The sequence below is a fragment of the Sinocyclocheilus grahami genome, unplaced genomic scaffold (genome assembly GCF_001515645.1).
Source record: "Sinocyclocheilus grahami isolate Dianchi unplaced genomic scaffold, SAMN03320097.WGS_v1.1 scaffold37.1, whole genome shotgun sequence".
In the NCBI taxonomy this organism is placed as follows: domain Eukaryota; kingdom Metazoa; phylum Chordata; class Actinopteri; order Cypriniformes; family Cyprinidae; genus Sinocyclocheilus; species Sinocyclocheilus grahami.
In genome coordinates, this window is record NW_015505216.1 from 4,815,523 (window position 1) to 4,829,094 (window position 13,572).

Sequence of the window (13,572 nt, forward strand, 5' to 3'; positions counted from 1 at the left end):
CCCACGGGCGGGGAAGGAGCACAAGCCGCGACACTAGCCTTCTGAGCCAGTCTATAATCCTCAAACCGAGACGGGCTAGGAGACCCGGACTTCGTGAAGGCCGCTATCCCGGTCTTTCAGCAGGTCAGCCTGATATGCTTGGAGAATCACCATAGTGTGTAATGAAGCAACAGCCAGACCCGCTGCTGCTGCGTATGCCCTGGCATCAGAGCGAGATGTCAAGGAGGGGAGTCTTAGAAACCCGTCTTCAAACTCATCGGCCAGATCCACCTGCATTCCCCACGAGCTCATTCCCTTCCGTGCCTCAGCATCGGTGGGTCCTGAATCACGGGAAGCAGATGGCTGCCCCTCTTTCCTCGAAAAGAGAGACAAACGAGAGATGAGCTTTTTCCCTTGGAAAAAAAAAAAAACGCTCGCAGTGCATGCCGATTGCCCCCTCGGAGGCATCGCGTGCGTGCTCTTCGCCCAAACAAATAACGCATAGATCGTGTGTTTCATCAGATGTTAAACAACGTCAACACGGATGCACACATCCTTAAACGCTTTGCTAGTGCTCGCCATAATGAGATGAATAGAGATCGCTCTTACCATAGAAATGCACGCTTCAAACAAAACAGTCAATGAAGACGAAGAAGAGAATGATGTGTGCTCCCGGCGCCTATTTATACTATAGTCGCACCGGTAGTGACGTCATGGCTGTCGCCGGCCAACGAATTGGTGTTTTTTCAATGTGTGCTTCAGACACGGGTCACGAAGAGGCGTTCCCCATAGCGACCCCTAGAGGACGCAGTTCGAAGTTCCCATGAAAGGGAATCACAATTACCTTTTTCATTTTTATTCCACAATTACAATGTAAACTTCTGAGGGTGAAAAAAATGAATAAAATAAATAAAAGTCAAAATTGTGAGACAAACAATCTAAAAGTCTGAATTTTGAGATAAAAAGTCAGAATTGTGAGAAACAAAGTCAGAATTAAGAGATTTAAACTCAGAATTTAAAAAAGTCTGAATTGTGAGATATAAAGTCAGAATTGCAAGAAATGTCAGAATTGTGTGACAAACTCAGAATAAAAAAAAATTCACAATTACCTTTTTGTATTTTTATCCAGTGGTGCACTCTGGACTATCAGCCATTGCAGTTTTGCTTTGCTGTTCAGACTCCAAACTCTAGGGTTGTGTAAGGATTTCCAGTAAATAGCAGTAATTTAAAATGTTCCACAAGCATCCTGAGGCTTGATTATCTGCCTGTTACGTCAGATATGCCGTTATGTCTGTTTATGAAAACAGCACTGCTGGCATTATAACTTGTTCAAACTTAATGAGTATACTGTACTGTCAGAAAAAATGTGCAAAATTTGTACCTTTGGAGGTACGACAGCTTGTCCCTGTAGCCTAAAGGATACATTAGTACCTTAACATGTACTACAAGCACAACGAATGTATCTTTGAGCATACTGCACCGCTGACAAGCTGTTGTACCCCTAAAGGTGTCATTTTTGTACAATTCTTTTCTTGACAGCAAACTTTTTTTGCAGTTATAAAGCAGAATTATCTTCTTTTCTAGTTTCTAACTCAGAGCCAACAGATTATCTGCAAAAATCTATGCAAAGTGACCTATGAAGAGGCTGAGGATTGCTCGATTTCACAAACAAACTTAAGTCTTTGGCATGAATTCTGTTTGGCTCAACAAAATGAAAATTTATGAAAAAGCATGCATGATTATTCTTTTTATAAATAAACCATCAGATCCTGCTAGTAGTTGTCTGTTTTGCATCACTTTTACTAGTTTAATTATGGTGGTGTGTTATGTCCACATGCAATGCTTTGCAAAACACAGGAAGGCACATAATGGGTAATTAGTTTATTACTAAACAATGGCAAACATCAATCCATGTAGGTTTGTGGGGAAGCTGGAGCCTATTCCAGCATCTTTGACCATAGACAGGGAAACATGGCCAATTCATCGCACAACCTACTGATCGACGGACAATTTAGTGTCTCTAATGCTCCCATGACAAAACATCTGGAAGTCACATGGAATGAAAATAGAAGCAACTTAATGCAATCATTATTATGTTTGATTTCCTGAGGACTTTGATTGATTGAACGGTAATCACACTGAAGCTAAAAATACTTCAAAATGTTGAAAAAGTCCCTGCAGTTGCTACTCCTACACAAATAACACCTTCTAGCCACACATACGGTTTTCTTATAAATTACTCATAGGCTATATATCACATATCACACTAGAAATGTGTGCTGAATAGTTAGAGGGTGATTTGCGAACACTCTTAGCTGAAATTAGTATTCTGTGCATTAGATGAGCAGAAAAATAAAAGCTTTGTGTCATCTTTAAAGGATTTAGATCAATTACCTCCTGCAGAACATCTTCTGCCTGCATATACCTGTTGTTTAGCTTCAGGGAGCTTATACAAACACTGTATTTTGTTCTACAGATGGACTTTATGTCACCAAATTCCTAAAGAATGATAATGAATAAATCACAGATTTGAGGTTTAAATGTTACAGACAGACTGCAAACAACCTCCTGACAGTTAATGACACTTAAGGGGAGAACACATTTACCGTTGTTTGGCGAAATCCAGTCATGTGAGGATTAAAAATTTCTCAACACAAATTTTGAAACAAGTTCAAGTTGGTCATTGATAAACGTAAATCTGCTTGGTATAAAAGTGACTTGTGAGCTGTGCTTTATCCATTAGTAGACTTGGACCTTCTTGCCCTATTACCTTTCTGCCCATTTATAGTTAAAATTCCGTGGGTCGATAGGAATGCACGTGATCGGTAAGTGAGGGACAAGTCATGAGAAAATTTCACCATGTGAATTACGCATCAGATTCAAGTTTGTTGAACTTTTAACATTCAAATTCACCAAAATTCAAATTCACCAAATTTTTCAAAGCTGGGCTAATTTGACCAATAAATACTATGAAAGTCGTGGCTCACCATTTTCCATGGCAACACTCTCCGTTTCATTATTATAAAATAATTTGGAAACACTTTAGTTTAGGGACCAATTCTTACTATTAAGTTGCTAATTAGCATACCTATTATTAAGATATTGGCTGTTTATTAGTACGAATAAAGCATATATTCTGCATAACCATATTCTATATCCCTAATCCTACCCAATATCTAAATTTAACCACTAACATTACTAACTATTAATAAGCAGCAAATTAGGAGTTTATTGAGGCAAATTTGTAGTTAACGGTTTGTTAATTTCGAGAATTGGACCTTAAAATAAAGTGTGACCAATAATTTCAGCTCAAACCACTATCCACCTAATTTATTATTTGGTGAGTAGTCAATAAGCTAGATCATAAGCTAGGTCACAACCACTTCAGGGTGATAATTTTCATTGTTTGAAGCTTTTTATATTTAACCTGAAATTCTTTAAGGGGACTGAGGCTCCTAAGGGAGGACAGGTTCAGAGAAGCCTGTGAGAATTGCTGTGAATGCCTCATGCTGAGATTATTATTTGTCAGTGGGGAGAAAAGAGGCATTGTGATTCCAAATGGCTGATGCCAATACCATGTTCATCAGTAGAGCTGTTGGGCAGCCGTTTGAAATGGCATTGATTTCCCCAGGCCTTATTGTGTTTACAGTGCAGCACCCTTATCAGGCTATACGCCTTTCAATTAGTCAGCAGCCCCTCAGAGGCAGTAAACAAGGGCGACAAGTGATTACATATGACTTGTCCTCAACATAACTACTGCCTGTGATTTACAAAATATGTCCAAGTATTTGGGTGGGGAAATAACATGCAAAATCACTCTTTCAAAATTTCTGATTACTGAGTCTGAAGGGTCCAACACATTACAGCTAAAACCTGACATAGATGACATTACAATGAAATCAGTTTCTACCAGTTAAAGCAGTTAGCTTTAACTGGTAGAAGTTAAAGCTATTTTAACTTCTTTTAAGGTCCAATTTATTTTAAGGTCCAATTCTCACTATTTAACAATCCATTAACTATTACTTTTGCCTCAATAAACTCCTAATTTGCTGCTTATTAATAGTTAGTAAGGTAGTTGTTAAGTTTAGGTATTAGGTAGGATTAGGAATGCAAAAAATGGTCATGCAGAATATGTGCTTTATAAGCACTAATAAACACCCAATGTGTTATGAATTGGCATGCTATAATAACTAGTTAATAGTAAGAATTGTTCCCTATACTATAGTGTTACCACCTAAATTTTACTGGGAATATCCTGTCAGCCTCACACTTGAAATCTTAAAGTAAACTTTGTGTGTGAAAACACAGCCATCTGAATAATTACAGGAAATCACTACAATAAAACTGCAGTTAAAGGCACAATATGTAAGAATTAGTTGTATTAAAATATCCAAAAACCACTAGAACAGTGTTCTATATTTTGCTGACTTGTGCACTTACATTATCCCAAATGTTTAGAAGAATGTTTAAATCCAGAGAAATAAGCAATTTTAACTAGGGACACGGAGGGTGTCCATAGTGTCATTGTGTCGCCTGCCAATGACGTCATAACCCCTCGATTTCCCGTTTTGTTTTGTAGAAAACATGGAAACACCAAAGACGCTTTAATATGCTATGCATTTTATTAGACAGGTGACGACCGCACAGAGTAGCATTATAACAGAACATTCAAATGTATCTAGTATGATAAAACAGCGATGCTTGCTTCCGCTGCTTTCCGGAAGGAGCGGAAGCGGTCGACTGTGGCATAATAAAAGCTCCGCTGCTTTCAAGCCATGTGTCGCGCTCGTTCAGCGGCCTCGTTTCGCTTCGACGGCTTTCAGCCTCACCCTGCTTCATACTACGGCATTAATAAATCTTTAATACATTAGCTCATCCATGAACATGATTTCTGCCTGAGTCCCATCGGATTGCTTCGGCTGTGGGGATGAAGACCACAACTCCCATGATTCCACACTCAGTCACGGCGTTATCTAACTATGACTTGGTTTCTTTGTTTGTTTTGAATACGCGCCCTCTAGTTGCAAAAAATTATATATTGTGCCTTTAAAGAAACCAAACAGTTTCGACTCCCTCAGTGAACTGCTCAAGCACATATTTAGTCAATCATGTCATAATATCCTGTTTTACTCTGCAATGGGGATATTTATATATTAAAGTGTCATTAATATAAAATACTAAATCAGCTATTCTGTTTGTTTTCACAATGTATACAAAATAGAATAATTTAATAACTAATGACAGTCAAGGCAGAATCCCAGTAAAAGAGATTCAATTGCTACCTGTCCCAACTTTTTTGGAATGTGTAGCTCTCATGAAATCCAAAATGAGCCAATATTTGGCATGACATTTCAAAATGTCTCACTTTCAACATTTGATATGTTATCTATATTCTATTGTGAATAACATATAAGTTTATGAGATTTGTAAATTATTCCATTCCTTTTTTACTCACAATTTGTACAGTGTCCCAACTTTTTTGGAATTGGGTTTGTATATTCCATAACTTAAAAGTAATTGAATATATAAATATTTAATTGTCGTCCCGTTTTTAAATTGAAGACATGGCATCTTACCCCAAGAGTCTATTTTTACATTTTCACTTAAAAATAAAAATGTATTTGTTACTCCAAAAAAAAAGTAACTTCACAAATCCAAAAACATGTCTAAAATTTGTAATTAAAAATAGACACAAAACCTATTTGATATTCAACATAGTATATCATATACTACATATCATAGATTATTATTTTCCAGAAAAACTAAATTTGATTAACCTCAAAACCACACATGTTGGTATTGGTGGATTATTATGGAGACTCTCCTCATAGGTGTAATGTTTTTTTATACCCTACAAACTGTATTTTCTATCGCCCTACACATAAACCTACCCCTAACAGAAACATTTTGCATTTTTAGATTTTAGAAAACAGCATTTAGTATGTTTTTCAAGCATTTTGAATTATGGGGACACAGGCGATGTCCTCATAAACCACCTTCACATTGTAATACCTACCATATCATTATACAAATTTGTCTCCTCGTAAACCATCCAAACCAGTGCTTTTTATCTAACTAAATCTCACAAATGCTGATATTGGGATGAAATGAACTTCATAGCCATTTCTTAAATGTGTTGAGATAAGATTTTGTGCCATCTATGGCGGAGAAAAAAAATGGTGTCATCATACCTTATCTTACCCACGTTTGATGCTAAATAAATAAATAAAAAGACAAACCAGCGACAACAATCACAACAGTGAGGTAACATTTGCATTCATAAATCAGTAAACAAATCTTTCATCCTTAAATAATTAATGCTGCAATTATGACAATAAACAGCAACAACATCTTATGCAACGTGACCTTAGAAAGCCTTGTGACTCGACAACGTATGTAGCAGAACAATTAAGCTGATTAAAGCTGGTAGCTTGTTTTTCTTAAAAGTAAATGGCATAGCAGAGCCAGCGCACTTGAGTTCATGCATTATCTCCGAGCCCAAAGACAGCTCTTTTGTTCTTCGTGATGTTTGTTTATGTGTATCTCTGTTTATAAGGGCGGTAAAAATGAATTTGTTTTTGTTAAACGAAATTGAGTTTCTTGCATCTTTGCTTCTCTGTTTCTTCTTTACTGGGTCAAGGCACGAATAATCACATGCTGTCAAAATTGTATTTCTTCATTTGTTTCTGACAACCTAGACAGACATGCGTAGCCTTCGCTCGTGCTCACACACACGATAAAAGAGCAAGCGTGTAATCGAGTAACAATAAATGATAAAGGGACAGCAAATATAAAAGAAAAACATTTTAATCAAATTAGAAACAGTGGATATCGTTGCAACAGTGGTCGTGAAATAGCCTAGATAGATAGATAGATAGATAGATAGATAGATAGATAGACACAGAGGCAAAGACACAGGTGCTGTAATCCATTTAGCCTTTATTTTTTTCATCTCTAAGGTCTGAGGTACTAAAGCAATTATACCTTGGAGTTAGAAACCATCAACCCCTCTGGTTTCTCCTAATGAGAAAATAGCAAAGGTGACGTGACACCCCTTTGGTGTTTGCCCACATGGCAAGAAAGAGTTTGTCTACTAAAATTACTGTTTAACATTATGAGTAACTTCTTAGTTCACTGTTGTGTAAGTATGGACAGATGCTGTGGGTTTCTGCGTTTTTTAGTGTGTACATGTTTGGTTAGCCTATTTTTTTCCCCTTTGCATGTGCCTGAAACCCTTTGAGGTTTACAGATCTATCTTTGACATATTAAGAAAAAAATCATCACATTTTAGGGCAAATAAGGATAAAACATTAATCCTGTACAGCCCATTACATTTGATTAGCAAATTGAATTGCAAATGTAACAACTAAAAACATTTACATTCGGTCACAGATACTTTGCAAGTCCGGAAAGTGCCCAGACTGGATATCTGCATGTTTTTTTTTATATTTATTTATCTACTATATTTATAGAATAAAATATAACACACATTAAGCAACATGTGTCTGTATTAACACAATAACATGGCTCTCTCACATGCCACAAACAACCCATAGCACACATTCATTATTCTATTCCCTGTGGCAAAATTATGTTTCTGCTCTTAATGTTATTATTTAATAAATGTCGCATTACGATATAGGTGCAAATCCCACTCTTAATACTGTTGCCCCATAAGGGGGGCATGAAAATAATAACTAGTAATAATCCTCCAAGAAAAATCTCTGAGCATGGATATTTATGACAGATATTTGCATACTGCCTCTAAGCTCAAATCTGATTGGACAAGGGGGCCCTAGGTCACGTGTGAAAGCCTAGGCTTAATAAACCAGATTAAATACCTTTTTGTATATTCCAGGAGCTTGTCAACACATTTCTGGTATTACTTGTCTGCCAGCGGTTTTCATGCCCCAAAACAATTTATTAAAAAGCGTCACCTACAGTTTTAACACACAAGCTCAGTCAATCAAGCTTTGCGCCAGTCAATATTCTTAAATTGAATATTGAGGGGAGTTAAATTGAGAAATGCAATCAAGCTCACTCTCATCACCCAGAACGGACCCTCTTTTCATCATTTTCAGCCAAAGCACATTCTGCATGAATGATTTTGCCTCAGTTAATGAATTTTGGCTGAAACACTGTACATGTTGAAGAATGAATGGGTCAACTGAGGCTTCATTCATACTGATGTACAGTGATCCGAGAACCTCACATTTAGTTTGAGAGCAGAAAAGAACATAAGCACACGTTTGAACTGTCTATCATTCATCATCAAAGAACACAGTGGGAACATAGTAAATATCAGATAACATATGGCAATTACAGTGTTAATAAACCACAGCACAGATGAAGAGCTCTGAAATGACGAGACATAGACAACAGTATAGCGACAACTCACATAATAAACCACCATGAACGCCTCTAGATCCTTTATACGTATGAAAATATCCCACTTACGATATTTGGGGAAGCAGAATCATGATGGCTGTCAAAAAATCTCTGAAAAGCGCTGATGTATCCCTCAGCTCTGAATTAAAAGCAGATCATATCGGCTTTAAATGACAAATTAACACCTCTCACATTTAACAAAAAGAAAACTGTTAGCTGTATCACTATACTCTTATGCAGAAAGCGACAAAAAAACTTTTTTTCTGTACTCTCGTTGTTCTTCATTTTTCAAATGGGATCCAGAAAGCATGTAGAAGAGCCATACACTGCCACAGTGGACTCATAATGGCTGTCATTGTACTGTGACCCATTCGGCTTTTCTATGAAGGATAGAAAAATAAAAAGGATAGAAGAAAGGGGCTCTCAGTTTTATGATGCATCCCTGATACATCAAGAAGCCAATTGAGATGCAGAAACACATAGCAAACGAACAGCACAAGAAGACAAAACCGTCTCCACACTTGAGAGAGGATGACAAGTTTGAGAAAACCGCATTGTAACGCATGAAACTGGCACATGCACAGTTAGAACAGTATCACAACATTTTCTCCGTTAATAATTTACAGTGTTTTGGCAGTAGACTTCAAAATGGCGGCTGGGCAGAGAGAGAAAGAGAGAACGCGAGAACACGCAGAGGCCGTGCACATCTGCAGTTCCTCACATGCTCGTGTTTTCATGTTTGTCTTATTTTTACAAGTGACTGTCCTGACGGGTCCACAAGCTTTTGCTTTCCTTCATGAACAAACAGATGGTGTTTGTGAGAAACTTTGTGTGTTTCTCGAGAAGCTCCTTGGCTTCCAGTTCTCATGTTTGTGCCAAATGATGACATGTCGAGAAAAAGCAACAGAGACTTTCCCTCGTTTTACTCTGTCCTTTACCCATTAGAGTGGAGTGGCCCGGCTCCCCCTGTTGGTGTGGAGGGGTTACGGTGCTCAGCAGGCAATCTCCTCTAGCGTGCCCAGGGTGGTCTGGAGGGGAACGCTGACCGTGTGGCTAATCGATTCCGAATGGTTTACCACCGGATCACAGGTACTCTGTGAAAAAAACACAGACTTTTTCGTTCTTAAAACTGTGCGCCCAAGGCTCAACACAGTCATTCCACACACTGAGTTCATGATATCTAAATAAATTATTTGAAGCTGAGCAGGCAGTTATTTTTTACCACATCCTCTCCATGACTCTCTTCCTCCTCCTCTCGGTTCAGCAGGTCCAGCAGTCTCTCCTTCACCACCTGCCAGCACACATCACAAACCACCATCTCATTCACTGCCAAAGCAGGTCTCAAACTGCTGGCCTCAGAACAGCTTTGTAGCTCTGCCAGTGCTGCGTTAATCAAATCAGCGACATGGGTTGCAGCCCAGGGCACTGACCACCGAGGGATCACGGGATCAGGAAATCACATAGGAATTGAAAATGGTGATTTGGATTGGAAAAATCACACAATTTGGTCTAGCTTTCAGTTCAACGGCTCTGCAGATCCCCATGTTGGCAATGAGCAAATTATCTCAACTTCACCCGTCTCAAATGCCACAGGAATGGACTTTTTTTTTAAATCGGAGCTAATAAAATAGTCTGAGAACTTTCATAAATCAAAACAAACTGAACTTCTTGATGGTGATGTCAACATTGTTGCCAACTTAGCGACTTAGTTGCTAGATTTTTTTACTTTTCCGAGCCCTTTAGAGACCCCCCCCCCCAAAAAAAAATCAGTGACAAATCTAGCGATTTCTTGGACAAACTCATCTGTACTGCCGCGCAAGGTCTTCTCTCTGCATCTGCTCTGTTCAGTGAGTGGCTGAGAGGAGCAACACATTCAGTTAAAATACTGTAGATATTCTGTTGCTTCTAATCTGAGTGATCATTTTACATGTAAATATAGCCGAAAAACAGCACAGCTGTTGTCTTTATGTGTAGTTGATTTTGATGACGTCTTGATTATAAATCAGGATTTTAGGGCAGGTTAACAGCTTGGAAGGGAGTAGCCGTGTTTTAGTCACTATTCAATATTCATCTCGTTGTCTGACAACAGAAACCGAAAAATATATCAATGAAAACAGTTGTATTGGGCTTGAATTTGCCTGTATTAAAATACTGTATGTGAGCTTAGAGTAGTAGAAAAGCAAACAAACGTAAAAGGTTGGCAGAATACAGATGTGATGCAATTGTTTTATGAATATGCTAATTAGCATATGACATCATTTAGCAACTTTTCGAGCAGGCTTTACTACTTTCCATTGAAAATCTTTGGCAACAGTGGATGTCAATGCCTGTTTGATAGTGGTTTTGAGATCTTTGCTTGAATAAAGTTTTTTTTATTGGCATCTATTTATCATCACAAATACACAAAAGGTTCTTTGGGGAACCAAACATGGTTCTTCCATGACTGCTGTGAAAACCACCTTTTGGAATTTTTGTTTTTAAGAGTGTAGTAGATTTAGATGCAATCTTGAATTTGATTAATATTCATATGTAAAGGGATAGTTTAGAGATGACAGAATTAAAAGTTTTGATAACAAATATCCATTCAGACACTCACTGTGGTATTCACTATGACCACTATCACTTCTCAGAGCAGCTTGAGTTGAGTCTGCTGTGCTTTTATTGGTATCATTTTTGGTCATGTGAAAATCTTTGGCCAAGTCCGATCCGAATATGGTAAAGGCCTAGCTCATGAATAATACTTAGGTCACATTACTGGGTTGCACTAGGAGGTTACCAAGAAATGTGAGGCTGACCTAATCAATATGCATGAGCTCTAGTATGATTTATAATATCACACACTTGGGAGAGGTGCCTTTGCCCTGGAGGAGGAGGAGGCTTAACATGCCCCGTGGACATTATTGAGTCTTGTGAATAAAAAAAAAGAAAAAAAAAGAAGAAGCTTCTTAAGATGACCATATTTTTAAAGCTAAAATCTCATTGGGCATGTATAGTTCTCATGAATTTCCAATGAAGCTAAATGCTTTAGTGTTTCTTTTATTTTTATGTGCTTTGTTAACAAAAGGCTTAAAATCCAGAGAGGCTTAAGCTTCAGAAAATAATTTTTAAGATGAAATATGTCCTTTTTAAGCGATCTTGCATCAAAAATCCATTAAAACAGCACAGTACAGAATGCAAAATGAGGGTGTGTGCCCCCGAGGGTATGAGTGGTGTAAGGGCTTGTGCTGGCTGCTGTCCATAGAGCAAAGAGACCAGCAGCAATGCAGAATTAATGAAGGCTCATTATGATGAAACTCTCCATCAGAGTGTCATTCATTCATTCTACACCAGAGACAGACTGAAGTTTTCAACAGCCATCACTGTGTCTGGGGGAATCTGTGTGTATGTGTGTGTTTCTCTGAATACATTTGCATTTATTATGGCTGAGTGTGTTTATTACAGTGTGTATAGTGTCTCCTGTGCCTCTGAGTCTGGACACTGAACAGCATGTTCGTGTGTCAGACAGGGTCCAGAATTAACACTCAACAAATGCCAAATGCATGTAAAAATTGGCTTCGGTGAGTAAATATATATAAGTTTCTTGCCAGTGGCTGGCAACTAATAAGAATGATAATCACATATGCAGAATATGTCTGGCAATAGTAAATAGGATCGCAAAGGGCACATAGCACTTTTTTGACAGAGTGATGCAGACTCATTTTGTTTAAAACACAGTAAAAATAATATTATGAAATATTATTAAAATTTAAATAACTGTGTTCTATTTAAATATATTTTAAAATGTAATTTATTATTGTGATCGCAAAGTTGAATTTTCAGCATGATTACTCCAGTCTTCAGTGTCAGATGATTCTTCAGAAATCACTCTTATATGCTTAATTGCTGCTCAAGAAACATTATATTATTATCAATGTTGAAAGCAATCGTGCTAATCTTTTGCAACATTATAAATACCTTTACTCTCACTTTAGATTCATTAAAAAAAAAAAGTATAAATAAAACCAACATAAAATCTTACTGAGCCCAAACTTTTGAATGGTAGTTGCTGCAATTTTGTGACTACAAGAAAAAAGCAGGTAAATAATCCCATTATGATGACGACAAATTGTTAAATAAATATTTATATTTAAATACTTATAAATATTTTTAATATTATAATAAGAATACTATTTAATAGAGAATGACACATAACTGCAAAATAATTATTTTTTTGTATACTTTCTCAAGTTACTTCGCAGTTCATTTTGAACCCTGTGTTTAGATGTTGACATACCTCATATGCATAATCAAATAGCTCCAGTATGGTCAGGATACTTGCACCAATAAACAAGCCCATCTGACCACCAATATCACCTGTAACATAAATATATTTATGATTTAGAGGAACAGAGAGAGAGAAAAGATGAAAGACACAGTATTCATGCTGCAGTGTGCTGTGTTACCTAGCAGACCCGCCACCTCGTACGCTTTCTTCTGCTCTATGGTCTCATAATTCAGAGCCTCAAAGAACACATCCAGAACAAGGATATTGTCCCTGCATCAACAGAACACAAAGAGTGATGTTTTGAAGTTATATTCAAATTCATAACCAGAAAAGAAGCTTCCTGCAAAAAAAGTGATTTGTTTGTTCACACCAGAAGCAAATAAGTAGTGCAACCTGACACAAGCAATGCCAAGCAGAAGATGTTTGATGTTTAACATTAAGCTAAGTGGAGCAGGATTTTAAATCAATGAGATTTCACTGTAGGCGGAGCTAGCCAGCATGATGCAACAGAAATAAAACCACATGACCAATAAAATGTCATGGCTGCTTAGAACAGAAGTGCAGTCAATAAAAATGGTTATTAACAATATATCTGTTAGCTCTAGTTATTCTAGTGATTACATCTGCACTAGTGGACATCTACCCTAACATTTTATCCTGTGTGTCACCTGATTAGGATACAGTTTTTGCTTTTTTACACAAACGCACACGCGCACAGACCTTTCTCACAGCAGTCTCAAGAACAGGCCAAAGGCAAATTGGCAGTTGTTGGATGTTAGTTGGTAAACGGCAAGAGGGCTAACCTCCAAACCCTGACAACAATTACACTAGCATTATCTCAACCATTCACTATGCCTCTATTATGCTGCAGAGATGAATGATCTTGGCATGACCGATCATTTGCGTGCATGTGTGGAGGAGTTAAAGTAAACAAGTTTTTC

General features: G+C 37.5%; 1 protein-coding gene across 1 annotated transcript; it reads right to left on the bottom strand.

Moving 5' to 3' along the window:
- Positions 1-6,906: 6,906 nt before the first annotated feature.
- LOC107581775 (acid-sensing ion channel 2) lies at positions 6,907-13,068 on the bottom strand. Its single transcript, XM_016267425.1, has 5 exons — positions 13,025-13,068; positions 12,810-12,901; positions 12,641-12,720; positions 9,590-9,658; positions 6,907-9,461 (listed from the first exon to the last, which is right to left on the bottom strand). Exons 1-5 carry the CDS (start codon positions 13,066-13,068, stop codon positions 9,360-9,362), a joined length of 387 nt encoding a protein of 128 aa, XP_016122911.1. The 3' UTR covers positions 6,907-9,359.
- Between the last annotated feature and the right edge of the window lie 504 nt (positions 13,069-13,572).